The following is a 19,852-nucleotide window of genomic DNA, read 5'->3' as shown; positions in this document are numbered from 1 at the left end:
CACCTCCATCCCCCCGTCACTGCATCCCTCCCTGTCCCAACCCCGCTGCACCTCCATCTCCCATCACTGCATCCCTCCCCATCCCAACCCCGCTGCACCTCCATCCCCCTGTCACTGCATCCCTCCCCATCCCAACCTCCCCGCACCTCCATCCCCCTGTCACTGCATCCCTCCCCATCCCAACCTCCCCGCACCTCCATCTCCCATCACTGCATCCCTCCCCATCCCAACCTCCCCGCACCTCCATCCCCCTGTCACTGCATCCCTCCCCATCCTAACCTCCCCGCACCTCCATCCCTCCGTCACTGCATCCCTCCCTGTCCCAACCCCGCTGCACCTCCATCTCCCATCACTGCATCCCTCCCCATCCCAACCTCCTTGCACCTCCATCCCCCTGTCACTGCATCCCTCCCCATCCCAACCTCCCCGCACCTCCATCCCCCTGTCACTGCATCCCTCCCCATCCCAACCTCCCCGCACCTCCATCCCCCCGTCACTGCATCCCTCCCTGTCCCAACGGCCCCGCACCTCCATCCCCCCCATGACTGCATCCCTCCCCGTCCCAACCTCCCCGCACCTCCATCCCCCCGTCACTGCATCCCTCCCCGTCCCAACCTCCCCGCAGCTCCATCCCTCCGTCACTGCATCCCTCCCCGTCCCAGCCTCCCCGCACCTCCATCCCCCTGTCACTGCATCCCTCCCCATCCCAACCTCCCCCACCTCCATCCCTCTGTCACTGCATCCCTCCCCATCCCAACCTCCCCGCACCTCCATCCCCCCGTCACTGCATCCCTCCCCATCCCAACCTCCCCGCACCTCCATCCCCCCGTCACTGCATCCCTCCCCATCCCAACCTCCCCGCACCTCCATCCCCCCGTCACTGCATCCCTCCCTGTCCCAACCCCGCTGCACCTCCATCCCCCTGTCACTGCATCCCTCCCCATCCCAACCTCCCCCACCTCCATCCCCTGTCACTGCATCCCTCCCCATCCCAACCTCCCCGCACCTCCATCCCCCTGTCACTGCATCCCTCCCCATCCCAACCTCCCCGCACCTCCATCCCGCTGTCACTGCATCCCTCCCTGTCCCAACCCCTCTGCACCTCCATCCCCCTCACTGCATCCCTCCCCATCCCAACCTCCCCGCACCTCCATCCCCCCATCACTGCATCCCTCCCTGTCCCAACCCCGCTGCACCTCCATCTCCCATCACTGCATCCCTCCCCATCCCAACCCCGCTGCACCTCCATCCCCCTGTCACTGCATCCCTCCCCATCCCAACCTCCCCGCACCTCCATCCCCCTGTCACTGCATCCCTCCCCATCCCAACCTCCCCGCACCTCCATCTCCCATCACTGCATCCCTCCCCATCCCAACCTCCCCGCACCTCCATCCCCCTGTCACTGCATCCCTCCCCATCCTAACCTCCCCGCACCTCCATCCCTCCGTCACTGCATCCCTCCCTGTCCCAACCCCGCTGCACCTCCATCTCCCATCACTGCATCCCTCCCCATCCCAACCTCCCCGCACCTCCATCCCCCCGTCACTGCATCCCTCCCTGTCCCAACCCCGCTGCACCTCCATCCCCCTCACTGCATCCCTCCCCATCCCAACCTCCCCGCACCTCCATCCCCCCGTCACTGCATCCCTCCCCATCCCAACCTCCCCGCACCTCCATCCCCCCCCACTGCATCCCTCCCCATCCCAACCTCCCCGCACCTCCATCCCCCATCACTGCATCCCTCCCCATCCCAACCTCCCCGCACCTCCATCCCCCCGTCACTGCATCCCTCCCCATCCCAACCTCCCCGCACCTCCATCCCCCCGTCACTGCATCCTTCCCTTTCCCAACCCCGCTGCACCTCCATCTCCCATCACTGTATCCCTCCCCACCCCCCTCACTGCATCCCTCCCTGTCCCAAGCACCCCACACCTCCATCCCCCCATCACTGCATCCCTCTCAGTCTCAACCCCTCTTGCACCCCTATCCCCCTCACTGCTTTCCTCCCTGTCCCACCCCCACACCCCTATCCCCCCATCATTGCATCCCTCCCCCTTCCCATCCCATCCTGCCCCCCACACCTACCCATCCCAGCTCTGTACCCCTTACAGCGCTCTCCCACCCATCCTCTCTACCTCCCAGAGCCACCACCCCCTACAGCCCTGCACCCCATTCACCTCCATAAACTGCTGCACTCCCATTATGTCCCTATACACCCCTGTGCCACCCACATCCTAATTCATCTGTAGCCTTCTGCCTCCCCCTGCATCCCCATTCACTCCACATACCCCCCATGCCCCCTCCCCCTCCTTCACTGCCCCCTCTTACCCCCACCCTGCTCTCATCTTTGGCCTCTTTCCCTCCCCATCCTCTCTCCTGCACCCCCCACCCACCCCCATCTTTACCCCTCCAGCCCACTCTCCTCCCTTCCCAGCTGGGTGTAAAGCTGGAAGAGTGTATGAAAAAGTGTCTCTGTGTAGGCAAGTGTGTGCATACATGCACGGTAGGTGTGTAAGAGACTGTGTGTAAGTGTCTTTGTGTAGGGAGGTGCGTGTATTGCCACGTGTGTGTATATCTGTGTGAATAAAATTTGCAGCCTAACTCTTTGACTTTTATTCCTTTTGCTGGCTTGCGCACAAAAAAATTGATGACAAAATATGTGTTTATTCATTTCATAACAAGTTTTTAAAAGAGAAGGGAACGCTAAAAGAAATGTATTATTTCTTAAACAGTGAATGTTGTTGACTAGTACTTGCAGAAGAGCCAATGTATCATACATTTCTCCCCACCTTTGTCAAGCTACATTATAAACTCTTTGTTGCAGACTCTCTCTTTTTATGTGTATGTCCAGCACCTACCACCCTGGAGCCCTGATCTTAGCTGGGGTCTCTAGGCACTAAACAACAATTGTAATAATAAATAATGTGGAAATATACGTGTTAGTGCTAGATGTCTATACATGAATACACGTGTGTATCTGCATGTAGGTGCGGAAGTCAGTTTCTACAGATTTATTTATATCGGTATCTGGACAGGTGTGCATTTCTGGGGTTGTGCTCTATGGATTTGTATTTGGGCTTCGGGAGTGGGCCTTTAATGGCCCCATTGCAACTGTGATAATGTGTGGTCCTAATTCCACACACAAAATTACAATAACTTTACTGAACAAAAAACATGGAGCTGATTATGAAAAATGGGAAGAGGGGAGGGAAAGAATCATGAAAACCTTCGTGAAATTTCATTTTTTTAAAAAAATTACCCTTTTTGACTATTTGCTGCCAGCTCTGGTGTCCTGTAACAAATAAAACCTGAACTTAGCATAATACATCTGTCAAAACAATAAATATGCCTGTTTGGGTCTTGCAGTGAAAATGAGCATGTGAAAGAGGGTCGGGGAGAGTAAGCGAGGGAGGGACAGGGAGGGAATGAGCGGGGGAGCCTGAGGGAGGGGCGGGGACTCAGGGAAGGGGCAGGGCAGTGGGTGGGAGGGGGTGGGGCAAGGGGGTTCATTTTCTGGAATTAGAAAGTTGGCAACCCTACTCCCCAGGTCTGTGCAGGGCTCTGGAGAGGGTAAGAACAAGGATCATTTGTCTCCTACCCCGGTCTCAGTCATACAGGGATGCAGAGATTGACGGGGGCTCCCTGCAGAAAGGGGTGCCCCTGGCGGCCATCCAGCTCCTTTTCCTCCCAAGCTCTATGCAGTGGTCCTGGGAACAGATGACACCATCATGGCCCCAGACTCAGAACCAGCAGCTGCTCTGGTGCTGTGTTACTGCTGAACATCCTCCTACGGGCCCTGGGGCAGAGCTTGCATGTGAGTTCCATCTGGAGCACTGCAGGAGACAGGGATTACAATTGACCAGCCAGGGACCGTAACCCCTGGACAGAACAAGGACCCTGACCTGTGAGATGCATGCCAGCAATATGGATCTCTTTGAAAACTGGAGACGTACACTCCCCCTCCCCCCAGTAGGTCAGCAGCACAGCCGCCCTGCAGGCCAGGCACAGAGACCTGACAATCTCTTTCAGTTTTACCCACATTAGGCACACCTGCCACGTCAGGTGCCTCACGTGACACTCATACCAGCTGCATGCTCAGGCCCCCAGCTGGGTCCGAGGCAGGCAGCTGGTATCCCCTTGCAGTGACTCTGCCTGGCCATGGGTAGGCACTGCTAAGCCCCTCTACTTCTTTGTCTGCGCCTGCTGCCAGCTCCTGCTGTTATGCAGGAGGTTGGGTAGGTAGCTCCAGACAAGTGTGTGTTTGATCTGTGGGGCAGTCACAGATTTCATGGCTGTGGATGGACATGCTGGCCGCTTTCCATTCAGGTGCTTCAATGCCAGACCCCTACCACTGCTCAGGGGGAGGGGGAATCAGTCACTGTCTCTTTGAGGGAAACGTCACGCTTGCCAGCTGTGATTCAGGAGTTACTTATACTTAGGACCACTGTGATATTTCCAGACAAAATTGATTTTCAAGGTGGCAGTGCCCCGGTTCATTTCACTGAATCCCACAAAGGCAGTTTAAAGGGATTGAGTTCCTGAAGCAGACAGGGCTCTGTTTTGTAAGCTCCTTGGGGCGGGCACCATATCCAGCTCTATTTGTACAGGGGAGGGCCAGTGCTGATGGTGCTCTGTAAATCATTCCAAAACTTCCTTCGCTCCACAGAACCCCTTTAGCACTTGGGAAGAAAGGCAAGCACTCATTTAATTGAACTCTTTCTATGGCCTCTCCTATTGCAGAATTGTCACCCAGAGCCAGCACTGCCAACTCTTACAGTATTTGGTGTATGTCTTAAAGCCCCAACTCCTGGAGTCAGGGGATTAGGCAAGGAGTTCATTTAAAAAAAAACCTTCTAGCCTTCATGATTGTGGAGGAAAGGCTGAGAACGTGACCCAACTGTAACCTAAAGGCACAGAAACTTCAGGTGAATGAAATAACCTGGTGTTTATTTAGTTAGTTTTGTAAAAAAATCCAGTGTTTTTCACCTAGCCCCAGGGTTTCTTGGGGCCTGTCTCCTCTTTATGAAGGTGGAGGGCAGCCCGGTCTCGGAGCGAACCAGGCCCTTTTCCTAAATCACAGCTGGCATCTCTCTGCTTCCCAGCGTACAAATAATGCTTTCGCAAGGACATGCAGGCAAGGCTTGTAAACCAGTGGTAGGTTGGCATGTTTGCAATAAACCTCCTTTTGTTTCTTTTCGCAGGGCTGCAGGGTGGCCGGGTTGGAAGCCTTCCCCTCCCCTACGAAGAGCAAGCACATCGGGAGACGACGACGACGGGGAACGGGGAACAGGCCAAGTACACTTTCTTTTGCAAAGACCCCTTTGCACCTTTAAGGACTGGAGACTTCGGATGGAAGCAGGGCACAGCCCACCTCTGAACCCGGTGATTGACAGGAAGCTGGGGGGGTGGGGTGGGGATGTGAGTGTATGTGTCTGAGGAAGGGGTGGGAGGAGCTCGGGCCCTTCCCAGATGGCCAATCAAGGCAGAGGGGTGGGCAGCTTGGCTCTCTCCTCCTGTGGCTTTTTTCTGTGTCAGTTTCAGGAGTCCTGAGCCTGAGCTAAACAAAAGCAGGAGGCAGAGGGGGCTGCTGGAGTTTGCAGAGACAGAGAGAAAAGGGAGGGTATTTTGCTTGCTTTGCTGCTGCTGGGGTGGGGGAAGAGCTCTGGCTTTTGCAAGAAGAAGGGGAGAGGAAAAAAGAAAGAAAGCAAACCAGCCCACCCCCTTTGAGATCGCTCTGGCAGTGGCTGGAGGGGGGTGGGGGAAAGTTTGCCTTGCAACCCTCCTTCGCCCCTGCCTTCCCCAGATCAATGCCTATTTGCAAAAGGATTAAGAGGCAGATTTAAAGGCTGATAGCTCATTTCTGCGATTGCAAAAGGAGCCCGGGACTAAGAAAGCAGCCAGAATCCAGCTCTGATCCTCCTCCCCAAGTGGCAAGGAGCTTTATTTTTCTTGCTTTTTGGAGTCACCCTCCTCCCCCTCCCCATCCCCCGGAGTCCCCTTCCCCCCTTCCTTCAAGAAGCAACGGGATCCCCCTCCCCCCTTTCTCGTTTTGCCTTTTTTTTTTTTTTTTTTTTTTTTAATTTCCTCCTCCCGAGAAGAAGGATTTGGAGCCAGCGTGAAGGATAAAAAGCCTGGTTTCTCCCTAGGAGGCGCGCTGAAGGAGCAGGAGGGAGAAGGAAGGAGAAAAGGGACTGCTGCTGCTAGCTTGGGCGATGGACGATCAACCCAGGTTGATGCATTCCCATGCTGGGGTGGGGATGGCAGGACATCCCGGCCTGTCCCAACACATGCAGGATGGAGCAGGAGGGACAGAGGGCGAGGGAGGCAGGAAACAAGACATTGGAGACATTTTACAACAGATCATGACCATCACAGATCAGAGTTTGGATGAGGCACAAGCCAGGTGAGATGGGAAAGGGGGGGGCGGGCGAAATCTTCTCTTCCTTCTTGCATGGTGCTGGGTTTCTTCATTGTGCTTTCTCTGCTTTGAAGATCAGCTAGGTTGGGAAGGGAAGGAACCAGAGCCGCAGGAGAAATATTGATCGCAAGTGTATCTATCTATCTATCTGGTGATATGATATAGTTACATTATATCAGTCTGTCTTTATCTATCTATTTGAAACTGCTCTCTGATCTCAAGCCGGCCTTCCTCACTTCCATGGCGCCTGGAGTCGAACAGGACAGGAGGGCTAAGTTTTGAACATCATCTTGCTGGGTGGTATTGCAGGAGGAGAAAGTCCCAGGCTAGACTTTATTGCTAAATTATTTGATTTTCATTCCTTTCATCCCGCCCTTCTTGCCCGTGTCTTGGGATGGTTAGGATTTCTAAAAAAATTGATTCCTTGCTCTTTTGTGTGTGTGTAAAAACAAATCACTTTCTTTGTCGCCGGTTATCTGCCCTTTTAGAAAAGCTTTTCCATGGGATTTTAAAAAACAGGCCTTTTCATGGGGAGGGGTGGATATTTGCTTTTATTCATTGAAAAAGTCTTACTCAAATTCTTGTTTGGAGTGAGGGGATTTAAAAAAACAACAAAAACTTGGGTCAGTTTCTTGTGGGTTTACTGTCTAATCCAGCTATATGTACAAAAACTACACTCTTTCTCTTTTCCCCCCTCCACCCCCCACATTAGGCACCTATGACACTACTGTGTGTTATTGGAACCATGTGTGGATTATGTACATTTTTGGAGTCGGATCTGGGAATGGCAGCTGATTCTTCTTCAGCATTTGCACTGTAGTATTTCATTTTACAGTAGACAATTTTAAAAACACAGTAGCCTGCTTTGAATTCCATAGAAAATGCACCAAGTGGTATATCATCTTTGGACACATTTTAAAATAATGCACTTTCTTCTAAGGCTACATTTTATGGTTGGGACAGACGTGCACAGATTTTTTTTTTTATGGTGGGATATTAAAAAGGAAAAAAAACAGTAAAAATCTGCTAACTGGAACATATTCAACTTCATCGCATGCAAGCTCAATAGACAGCTTTGAGAAGCTCTAGCAAAACTTAGAAAAATGAAGGCTCAGTTATTTATTTTTTTTAATATAAAGTTGTCAAAAATTGTCTGATGTACATTAGAATTTTATTATCTGAAGAAAAGCTTCTAGGTGTGGTATAGTTCTCACTGGCACATATGTTCCACAATGGAACAGATTGCTAGAGTACATTGTTCATGGAAAAACACACATCCCAATAAACTAGCTTGGATCTACTTCCAAAGGCATGAGGGTATGCTATTATATTTGGTCTCTCTGTCTTCTTAGCCTTAAAACCCCAATATAATAGGATACTTTGTTATTGGGCTGATTGTTGTAGAAGCAGAGCTTGCTAGCTTTTAGGATGAAGAAATTTCCCACTTCATGCCCAGACAGAGCTGGGGGAGGGGGAAAATCTTTATCTTGAAAGTTACAGAAATTGTGTGTGTGTGTGAGTGTTTTTTTGCGTGTGTAATATACATTCAATTAAATTAAAAACAAACAGAACTTTGAGACTTGGATGGTGCTCCATGTTTTGCCTTGCTGGGCTACCCACAGCTACTTCCTTACAGGACTTTCTTTTCAGCTGCGAAACCGACTATATTTTTCAGCAATGCGTGGTTTTCAATCCTGCGTATGCATCCCATGTTAGTTTTTTATGAAGTTCCTTCAAAGATGTAAATTGCTAAGTGTGTATGTGTAGCACATATGCGTTGTTTATATACAAATGGCTGTGATCATTTGAGTTCTTTGCTAAGGGGACAGTGTGGCTTTTCTGGGTTATGCCTTTGAGAGACTTCATATACCAATCTTTTACCATAAGGTGGGGTCAGGTGGGGGGCTTAGGGTGGTGAGGAAAATAATAATGAATGTTTGCCAGATGGTTCCACCACCTTTATATATAATTTCAGTTGGTAAACAGCATTCCCATAATTGATGCCCGATTGGAACAGCCCTTTATACAACCAAGCCCTTTGCAAAGTGATTATATGGCTAAAAAAAAATGACATTTGTTTCTTTGCTTAAGTGGGCACCTGATGGGTTTTAAAGGCAACCAGCCAATGAAACAAGCAACTCTCCTGCCTCCCGCAAAAACAATAACTAATCCCTGCCGCCCGAAAAGAAAATTTAAAAAAATCCAGCAGGCAGAGGGTTGTGTGTGTGTGTGTGTTTTTTTTTTAAATGTGTGTAGTGTCCTAATTGTCAATAATTGAATCTTAACATCAGCAAGCAGGCAGTGTGTACACAAGACGCATAATGTAAACATGAAAAAATGAATTTTTGTGCCCAGATGTGTGTGTTTGCCCCTGGCAGTGCATTTCCATTCTCTTTCACTTGGGTCCTGAAATGCTAGAAATTGACAGTTACAGTCGGTGCACCTTTCAAATTTTGAGGAGCATCTGCAGGATGAATTGGAACACATGGGTGTATTAAATAGAAAGGAGGGTAGTGTGGGGACGGGGTCAGAGGGAGGGAGACAGATCTCAGTGCTGTGTATTTCAATAAGATTGTCTTCCACATGTTCCTGGCTTTGGCTGTTAATTGCCTGGCTAGGGCTGCTAGATTGTGAATGCCACTTACTTGAAAATGGCTTTTGCTACTAATTCCTAAATTGGCCTAATTTATGTTATCTGCGTTAGTGGGTAGCCCCTCAAGGATGAAAGATCACCAGTTAAAGTCCTAAAAGTTATTGAACGGTGACTTCCTGTGCAGTTTTGGCCAAAATGTATATTGTTTATAGGTATATTTGTATTTCCCCCCTCCTTTTGCACATGCTATTGTTTATAGGAATATTTGTATTTTCCCCCCTCCTTTTGCACATGCTAGCCAATTTCAATTTTGAAAGTTGTCTTGAGCTGCCATGGCACCCTAACCTTGCTTCTTTCTTGCAGGAAACATGCTTTAAACTGCCACAGAATGAAGCCGGCCCTTTTTAACGTCTTGTGTGAAATCAAAGAAAAAACAGGTAGGAATGGGGATTCTGATGTTCTTATGGGTTTTGTGCCGATTTTGTTTTTCCGCTTTAAGGGTATTTCCCTCTCCTCAAAAGTTCTTATTTTTTTAATATTATTTTAAAGGGAAAAATGGAATATTTTACACTTCGGGCATTAACATTGCATAGTAGGGTATCTGTTGAAGAGGAGAAAATATTAATTAATCTTCACCCATGGAACCTTTTTTTTTTTTTGCCATATGCTGCTTTTAATATATTGTCTTTCTTGTTACAGCTTTAAAATATTGCTCTGCTATGAAAACTGTTTGGAAATAGATTTAAAAAACAAACAGCCCCCTAAGAAGGTGTTTTCAGTTTGTCTCTTAAATAAGGGTAAAAAGAATAAAAATACACTTCTAAAGTTTTTTTTTAATTTTAAATAAAGTTAAAATCCCCGTGTATCTGCCAGTCACTGGCACCAGATGACACAGAGAGAGTTGTCAAATACCTTTAGTGGAAGCCTATCTATTAGATTGTTGATTACTTTAGGGTACTGTGGTTTTATGGCAGGGGGTGTTCTCCTGTAAGGGCGGTAATGACATCACAACACTCATTCTGCTAGTTCCCACTTTTCCAGACCTCCTACCGTGCACTAACACACTTATAACACATCCCAGGAGGGCATTTAAATTTTAAAAGCAACAATTAAAAAATAGCAGTCATCAATCAAGGGTGATCTTAAACAACAGATGCTCAGGGAAGGACATTTAGCAACATCCGCCGCCATGTATTTATTTTATTTTTTGCAATTTTTAATTTTATTTTCCTCCCTCCGAATGGGTAAAATCCTTTCTTATGCCTCCCAGAAAAATGAACTGCATATAGGCCGCCTGATCCAACAGCTTCTTTTTTAGCACGCTGAGAACTACTTGCCTTTCTTTTCCCCCTCCCCTTTTACCAGCAGGACGGTAACAGTCAATAATTCATATCTAAACTATATAAGCAAGGGCATGACATGAATGAAAGTGACAATAAATATGATTGCATGCCCAATTGATATACATTGATAGTTACACATGGTGGGGGAGAGCAGCTTTTGGAAACCCGAATCTGTGTCTGTTTAAAAAAAAAAAGTATATATAATATATAAGCCTCATCACGTTAGCAGCTGATTGAAAATGTGGTTACTTGACTCTTGTAATATATATAATATGACTAAGGAGGCCCTTTGTTAAATGTTGTTTGAGCAGCTTGTAACCTAGACAAAGCACCTAGCAGTGGCATTCAACTCTCTGAAGTCCTTAGGGCTGCACAGCCAGTGCCTGACCTTATTGAAACACCGTTCATTATATATTTCCTATAATAGAATGGAGTCTGTATATGGTTCCTATAATGTAATGGATGCTGTATATATAAATATCAGAGATGCCTTGGAAATCCTGCAAGTGCCTTTTCTTCCTCTCCTTTTATTTTCTATTAGCCAAGAAAAAGACCTGTCTCTCTCTCCCTCTTTCTTTCTCTTATTTGTTTTGTTGAGAATGTTGTCTATAAAATGTTGGTGGTTGGCCCAGTCTCTAATCAATATCTGCCCTGGTTTGAAATCAAAGCAGTCGTGAAGTTGTAGGGGGTGATTCTTTTTGAATTAGAGCAACTGGAAATACAGCGGGAAAAACAACAACCCACATCCCCATCCGCTCTAATTTTTGGAGAAGCTGTTGGGCTATAGGGAATCGGAGTGAGGTGGGAGCATTTGAGTGTCCATAATGAGTGGGTGTGTGAATTCCGATCCCCTAATTAAAATCTAGAGAGACATTAGGTCAAAGTGTGACAGTGCAAACAAAGAGCAGGTGTGGATGGGTACTGTCTCCCTTTAATCATTCTGGCTGGATTGCTAGACGGGAGGCTGCTGTGTTAAACAGAATAACCCCCCCCAAAGAGGTAAATTAGGATGGCATTTGGAATGAATTTTTATCAACCCCGCTATATGCGTATGGAGAATAATTTGCTTTATAAATGGAAAGAAGAAAAGAAAAATCCATCACACTTGAAACTAAGAAAGGTGCAGGTGATATGTTTATTCTTCTTTTCTTGGACCAAATTCTATAGCTGAGTAGCCATGGTCTTCCGAAGATGAGCCTCATCCAAAAGGAACATACAGGCCTAGTGCAATCCAAGGTGCAGGTGTGCAAAGGTGAAAGTTGGGGCTAAGTTAGATTTCCTCCCCACGTCTGAATTTCTGATGTGGAGTCAGCGGGGTGGAATCCATTGTCGGATAAAATCCTGGCTACTCAAGTGGCTTGTGGTTCTGGTGGGGCGAGTGTGTGTGTGTGTGTGTGTGTGTGTTCCACTCATCCCATCTCAAGCGTTACAATGTGTGGAAACGGGGATTTGCTTTCAAACAGCTTGATTTAAGTGACTCCAGAGCCTGATGGAGACTTTACCACCATCTCCCGCAACATTACGGCTAATATTTCATAGCTTTAACGTTGTCTGAGCAAACCCAAAGTGTCCATGAAGTTTAGAAAAAGAGGTTGTCTTTACTGGCTGGAGTCCCCTTTTGCAAGCTGACTCTTCAATTATTTTAAAGCATTTATAGGCATGCTTTATTATATATATATAAACTTGTTTGCTGGAATCCGTTAGTTTCTTTTGTCTATTTCAGAGTGATGTCTTTTAAAAAGTAGTAAGTGGAGAGACTTGATTTGAGGTGAATGCAGGAAAAATTGTTGCTTAAATGTACACATGATTAGTCTCTGCTAATTTGCAGTGTTTTCCCTTCTTTTTTGGTTGCTTCGTTGGGGGCAAATTGGTAGGACTAGCTTCAAATGGCTAATTGGCTTTTTGGAATAAAATAATAATAAAAGTAGAAGCCATCATTGTCTCAAATGCAATTGATTTCCCAGTCAATAGAAATTTAAATAAAAAAATTGCACTGTCAATTATGAAAAGTTTGCAAGGGGTGGGGGTTCCTGTGTGTGTGGTTTTTTTTTTTTTTTTTTGAAAAGATGATTCTCTGCCTGAGCAGAATTGCTAAGTAGAGGAATCAGGCAAGGCAAACGCAGACGTGTGGTCCTTGGATAGCAAACTGGAAAATATCTGCTGTCAAAATGCAGCAGCGTCTATTTCAGCTGTGAGCCTTTTCCAACTCCCATCTCGTTTGATGGGAAATGGAGAAGAGAGAGAAGGTGAATGCAGGATCTATGATCATTTAATCCGATTGCTCCTCCTTAAACATTAGATGGGATATTCGCTTTTTCGCTTCTTTTGTGGACATGGGAATGTGAAACACGTTTTATTTAAAAAGACCCTGACTTTTTTTTTTTAAAATTTCTAAATTATTTTTTCCCTTCTATGTGTCAAAGTAATTCAGGTATAAAAAGAAAATTAATACACCCCCAACAGATTAAATATTCCATTAATAAATTTCTAGACAGCAATGATTAGCTGTGTAATTGTTGTTAGTGGTTTTGGTTTGTTTGTTTGTTTTTTGGGTTTTTTTGTTTTGTTTTTGTGTTTAAATTTTGAACATAGTAGCTACATAAGGCACTTCTTAGCCACCCTTCTCCTATGCATTATCTTCATGAAAGTTAACTCAAATCAGCTCTTTGGAGGAGGTAGAATATTTTATTTATTTTTTTGTTTTTTGCTTCCTTAGCACCCCTTTGTTCTCTCTAGCTCTCTGCCTTTCTCTGTGTTCAATTAACACCCCCATCATAGAACTGTAGTCTCTCTTTTTTTTAATGTCTGCTACTGTATTTCACTTCTGACACCGCCCTTATTATTCTTGCCTGCCATTTCTTTTTAATATAGCAATTACGGTATGGGGTTTCTTTTCTTTTCTCTCACTCCCCCCTTTCATTTCTTTCTTTAAAGCTGGAAGAAAAAAAGGAGGGCCAAGCATGAGTTGTATGCAAGTGAATGTTTCCTGGGGTACATCTTATCAGTGAGAGAATGGCCAAACCAAGGCCCTATCTGCCCTTTATAGGATAGGGTAGCATGGGGCAGTTTTTTTCGGCTCTGCTTTTTGACCTTTATGCATCACTTTAAAACTCTGCCCTCAATTTCCTGTTCTTCCCTTAAGCTGGGAGTCAGCAGAGGAGCCCAAGGAGCATTAAACACCCACATTAGAATGTCAGTGGCAGTTGTGTACTTAGGGCCTGATCCTGCTTCCACTCCTGTTGTCTTCCCACAGCGGAATCAGGATCCTAACTCCTTCGGGCTCCTCTGCAAATCCCAGCCTTGGTTCCAGCGCTCCCCGCTCCCCTCCAAAGCAAAGCGGGGTTTAGAATTGTGCTGCTTTTTTTTTTTTTTTTTTTAAGCGGCTGCTGTTCAAATGTCTTTAGCTGCCCTTTTGAGCTGTGCACTGTTCTCCTGGCGACCTTGCATTGGATCCACAGTTGGCATGCGCCTCGAGGTTGGTTTAAGAATATATAACCAGTGGCGGGGGATGGTTGGGAGGGGAAGAGTGGGGGAGGTTTAGACTTTTCTGCCCCAACAAACGCAGCTTGGTGTAGGCCCCTGAAGGTTGCCAGATGCTGGCCGCGAAAGCCTTTGCAGGACTCTTGATTCAATTAGTTCCAGAAACGTAGTATCTTTAGAGGGAAAGGAAGAAAAATAGGAATGAAGGAAATAACTGCACAGAGGGAAAGGGGTTTTCGGGGCGGGGTGGAGGGGTTGACTTAATTGGAGACCACGTGCACCCTTGGAAGGGAAAAGTTTGCGGCGTGACAGGGCGTAGGGTATGAATGAGGATGGGGCATAAACCAGCAGCCCAGACTGGGACTGAAGACAAACAGAGAGTATCTATTGATGGGACCTGCCTAGTGGGGATGACAAATGCAGCTCTCCACTCAGGTGCAGGTCCCTCCTGTGCTGCTGAAATGTCCAAAAGCTTTAGTTTTAATTATACTTTCTCTACTGCCAAGAGGAGGGGATGGGAGGGTGGGGGTCTGTACAAAGATCCTTCCCCCCCCTTAGAACACAGCAGACAAAATTATCGGAATCAGAACTGGCGAGGCAGTGTGAAAGGAGGTGGAAACTGGAGGCCTGCGATTGACTCCAGCCTGGCAATGAGGAGGACATCTGGGGCACTGTGGGGTGACAGGGATTTTTTTGTGTCCGTGATGCCAATTAAATTTGCCAGTAGCTGCGGAGATGGAGGTGATCCCCCCCCTGCGTTATCCAGAGGGAGTTGAATCGTGCAGTCTGGTGGCCTTGTTTAACTAGGGGGTCTGACGTGAGGCGAGTCCCCTGGCCGGCTCTGTCTTGCTCGGGGATAGGCTTTGATTGGTCTTAAATCTCTCCTGTGCGTGTCAGGTGGCGTCGGGGTACTTCGGGTTGGGTGGCTGGATCGGAAGATGCGTTGGGATGAGGTGGAATTCCTGCCGGCTTAGTCCGTTGCAGCCCCCAGAACTTGTGGTGTTGCCTTGGCAGCATTCATTCCAGAGACTGCCTGCCATCACCCCTGGACTAGATGCTCTGGAGAGGGTGCACCATGCCCACTGTGGGTGAGATTTACATTTCTTGCCAGCTCGCCTTTGCAGAGGAAGGGTGGTCCTGTGGTCAAAGCACTGCAGTGGGTTGAGTGTCCCACTCTGCCCATTGTGACCTCTGGGCCTTCATCTGTAAAATATTCCTGTGTCTATTTAGATTGTAAGCTTCCCAGGTATGGCCTGACTTATCATGTACATGTACAGTGCCTAGCACAATGGAGCTTTTAGGAGCTACAATAATATAGCAGTCTGTTCAATAAGCTACAGTAAAATATAAGAACATTATGTACAGCACACTATTTTACTATAGGTTATTCGTTAGAGTAGTTCCTAAAAGCCCCAGCCAAGAGCCAAGTGTGTGGGCATGCTCACTCTCTAGCTGTTGAAAGTGCCACGGCCACAGCGCTATGCCTTCAGTCACTTCCCTGCCGCAATCAATAGATGGGCTCCTTGGTGGATCACTGGGTTTCCGTGTAAATTCCTTCCTTTTGGCTTTGAGCAGAAGCTTCCCTGACTGAAAATGAAAATAATGATTGGAAAAGTAGCCCGATCAGGCTGTGTTCTGCACAGCCTCTCTCGCAGGCGTTTCGGCCCCAACTGCTTCGCAAAGTTAAATAACAAGAGACAGCGGGCAGTATAGGTATAAATGACAGAAAACAGTAGTGTGAAGATGCTGAATAAATTAAAGTGTTCAGTTCTCTGGCCGATAACAGAGTGGGAGAGGAATTAAGAAGCGTACAGGCACAGGGAGATCGGAGACATTTTCTCCTGAAATGGAGAGTTGATGAGAGACATAGGAGGCTATTTATTGAAGAATAACTTTTTGTAAATGAAACCCAAATTAACCAAAGAATTAGTCACTTGCCCTCGTGCCAGTAAACCGCTCCCTTCTCCCTCCTTTTTAGCTAGAACAGTATTATTGTGCCCAGTGCACTGGCAATGGGAAGCTAGTCCTTCAGCAATGCATTATGGGATACAGTTGTTCGGAGAAACCCCAGTCTCCATTTTATGAATCAACGAATCCCGCGGCACATGCCGCTCGGCAGCGACAGGCTGAGAGAGTTTATTTTCAGTTAAAGGATTGCTCCCTAAACGAAGGCCATGTCTACGCCTTGCCGCTGTCGAGTTTTTCCAGGGCTTTAGCAGGGGAGGTGGATTAACACCACCGATGGAAGAACTCCTCCAGTTGCTGTAGCAAGTGTCTACACTGAAGTGCAGAGCGGTGCAACTGCAATGGAGCCGCTGTAGGGTTTCGAGTGTCGACAAGTCAGCGCCCAGCGATGGTGGCGAGGGACTTGTCGACGCTTGAAACCCTATGGCAGCTCCGCTGCAGCTGTGTTGCTGTAGTGCTTGAGTGTAGACCCTCGCTACAGCTATGGGAGGGGTTAATCCTCCTCCCTGCAAGGCGGTAGCTAGGTCAAAGGAAGAATTCTTCCACTAACCTAGTGCTGTCTACACCGGGGGCTAGGTTGGCTTAACTTCATTGTGCAGCGGTGTGGAGTTTTCCCACCCCTGAGCAACGTAACTGGGTCAACTTAACTTTTGAGTGTAGACCTGTATTAGGCTGATGGAAGCATTCTTCCATTGACCTTGCTGCGTCTACACCAGGGGTTACATTGGCAGAGCTCTGCCACTGGGGGATGTGGGTTTTTCATGCTCCTGAGCTCCAGAGCTACATCATCCTAAATTTTAAGAGTAGACTAGGCCTAAATCAGAGTGCAGAATGGGGGAAAAGCCTACTACTGGCCTTGGTTACAGAATCCAGCAAACTGAATCCTCTGCTCTGTTCTTTGGTCAGAGTTGTCTGTCACAGGGATCTCTCGCAGGCAACATCCCAGTTGTGTGTGTGCGTGTGTAACTCTTCAGATACATTTGCCAGAGAGATTGGCCATGTGCTCTGAGGCAGGGACTAACAGATCCTGGATTTTAGTCTCTTCAGTGGGAGGTTCCCGTATTCCTGCCCCTCTTCAATTTGGGTCACTTCTTCCCATCTTTCCCCATATTCATCTTTTCCCTGCTGTCCCATCTTTCCCATCTGCAGTCATGAGCCTGTCTTAATAGCGTTCTTCTGGTCTGGTGAATAGAGCTGGGGGGACAGGGAAAACCACCAGCAGTAATTTAATTGTTTAAAAACCTGATACAGATTTTTTTTTTTTTTTTACATTTTGGTTTTCCTGACAGCAAACATTAGACTCGAAAAGGATCAGGCAGCTTTATGGGGGAGCTGCACAGAGATCGCTGTTGCTGGACACTACTTTACTGAGCTGTGTATATCCATGTCTCCACCAGATGAAACCGTCTATCTGTGCCTGCAACATAGAAGTGCAGTACATTGCTTTGGCATTTCCCAAAAATATACAAGAGCAATGCACAATCTAGCTGGATATAATAGGCTTCAATGTATATTTTGAGGGGATATCTAAAACATGCATGCGACTTTAATGATCTTTTATTTGTAGAAAAGAGCTTACCCAAAATAACCTTTTGCTCATGCTAAACAAAAGGGGCAATTTCCCCACCTTGTTTTTAAGAAGGTGAAAAATCAGCTAGTGTAAAAAAAAAAAATAAATAAATAATCCCTACCCATGTTACTAATAACTATGATAATTAAAATAATTACTTTCAGCATTTCATGTCAACTACATTGGAAAAATTAGCTAAAACTGAATAGATTTTAAAAATGTAATTTGCATTTCCTCACTGCTGAGGATGCCTTGATTTTAGTTTCTTTTTTCCACTCACCATGGGCAGTGAAACTAAGCTGGTCAGTTTCAGGTTCTGTTTTTAGTTAGTTTCACATCTAGGTTCTTCTACCAAAATATTTGCCCTAAACTATCTGACTGTGCACCTTAGACACTAGAAGAAGAAAATCTAGTTTCTCTCCTGTTAGATAACATTTTACTAATCAGCATCACTGCAGAATAAGAAATGAATAATGAAAGGTGACCTTCAAAACTACAGTACCTGGTTCCGAAGTCTCTTCACTGTTCTTTGCGGCCTGATTCTCAGTAGCTGGGCTGAGTCCCAGATCCTACAAAGACATAGGCACGTGCTTAATTTTATTTGCTGTGAGTAGTCCCTGTCTCATCAAATGTTTTGCGAGGTTGGAACCTAGAGGGAGACTGTCTGCCTATAATAATCTGAAACATTTATTTTTGTTCTTTCAGAATAAACTTTGAAAAATGCAAGCTCTTTGTGTGTATGTATGCACACGCATATACACACACACACAAACACACACACTCAGTTTATGTGGGCTCCTGGTCTGATTCTGCAGTGACTTGACAGTACAATGAAGTGTTAAATGTGATATAACAGTTAGAGCATGCCAGCCGTGGCATAGATAGACATCTACCAGTTTCACTGCAGTCAGGAACTATACAAGGGGCAGACTTAAGGTTATGCATACAGTGTGAAGTTCCTGACTTTTGAAAACATTTAAGATGGCAGGATTATAGATCTTTTAATGTGGCCTCTTTTTTTTTTTTTTTTGCATTAAGTTGCGCTTTGGGATATCATGATATGAATGTCACTGGACAAAATTAGATTTTTCAGGTCAGAAGAGGGTTTATTTTGATCATTGAATCTGATCTCCAGTATAAAACAGGGCATAGAATTTCACCCAGTAATTATTGCATCAGACCATAACTTCTGGTTGGGCTAGAGCATCTCTGTTAGAGACGCATCGAGTCCTGGTAAAGACTTCAAGTTATGGAGAATCTACCACTTCCCTTGGTAAGTTGTCATAAATCGTTAATTACCCCCATTTAGAAATCGGGCCTTTATTTCTAGTCTAAATTTGTTTAGCTTCATCTTCCAACCTTGAGATCCATGTTATGCTCTTGTCTGCTAAATTAAAGAGCCCTCTACAGTCGGAATCTTTTAAAATTCAAATCTTTGGAGTTAGGGGCCAAACTCCCCCTGAGTTCAGAGGGAGTGGGAGCTGCAGTATACAGGGAAGTGAGTTTGCGGCAAATGCATGGGCTATCCCTGGCTGTTGAACCCAGTCAGGAGAGGTTGCCAAAGTGCTGATGCTGTTTGGGGAAATTAAAAATCTGAGGAGCAGTGACTTGACTTACACACTTGTTAACTGAAGTAATACAGTTTCTTAAGCTTTATATATGGAGAGCACCTTGTGGAATATTTATTCCTTTGGATATGAGTCAGCCTCTTACCTGCTTCAGCCTCAAATTGCTGGTGATTTTGGACGCGTAAGTTGCTTGGGTGCCTATCTTGAAACCTTTTGAAGGGGATCCAATTTGCAGAGGCTAGGTGGCCTGCCCCTTCTGAAAACTGGGGTGTCAAACTGGGCACCCAAAGTTGTAGGCGCTCTTGGAACACTTGGGCCATTTTAACACATCAAGAGTAAAGATTCAAAAGAGGCATAAAGATAAGTGCATCTCCCTGAGCCAGGGTGTCCTGTGCATACAGTGCCCTGCACGGTGGGGTCGGCACCTACTCTGCTTGTGCATGGGGCAGATACGGGGGCTGCTGTCTGTTGCATGTGATGCTGCTAAGGTGGTGGGGGAATTCTGCTCCTGCGGTTGGCCTGAAAGGTCTCAGAGCTCAGTAGCAAATATTTCATTTCCTCACTCTGCGAATACCTGAGCAAACATCCTTCCACTGGTGCAAGGAGTGGGGGCTCTCCACTGCAGCCCCACCGGGAGGATGAACTATTGAAGTGTCTGACAGAGCAGGGCCTCTTTCCCCCTCAAGGTCTCCTATTGCTATTTGCAGAGCCTGTGGCCTGAGTCAGCTTGGCATTTCCCCAGCTGGCTGGAATTTACTTTCTGTCTGGCAGGGCTATTCTATAACATTTGCTCACCTGGGTGGCTTAAGCTTCAAAGCGGGGTGGAGCAGCTGATCCTGCCTCTCCATGACCCTGATTCCTCATTGGTGGGTGGGAGCCAAGCAAGCAAGCAATGGCTCTGACTTTCCCTGGGAA

At 46.7% G+C, this 19,852-nt stretch overlaps 1 protein-coding gene across 3 annotated transcripts in view; it reads left to right on the top strand.

Annotated features, from left to right (window-relative positions):
• Positions 1 to 6,069: 6,069 nt before the first annotated feature.
• Positions 6,070 to 19,852, top strand: part of PBX1 (PBX homeobox 1) — a 242,823-nt gene continuing 229,040 nt past the window's right edge. For all 3 annotated transcript variants that reach the window (XM_077824047.1, XM_077824045.1, XM_077824046.1), the window contains exons 1-2: positions 6,070 to 6,403; positions 9,375 to 9,448. In XM_077824047.1, the coding sequence (XP_077680173.1) occupies positions 6,213 to 6,403; positions 9,375 to 9,448 (265 nt within the window). In that variant the 5' untranslated portion in view covers positions 6,070 to 6,212. The remainder of the gene's footprint in view (positions 6,404 to 9,374; positions 9,449 to 19,852) is intronic.

Source organism: Eretmochelys imbricata, chromosome 8 (assembly GCF_965152235.1).
Source record: "Eretmochelys imbricata isolate rEreImb1 chromosome 8, rEreImb1.hap1, whole genome shotgun sequence".
Taxonomy (NCBI): Eukaryota; Metazoa; Chordata; order Testudines; family Cheloniidae; genus Eretmochelys; species Eretmochelys imbricata.
This window is presented reverse-complemented; position numbering and strand designations above follow the sequence as displayed.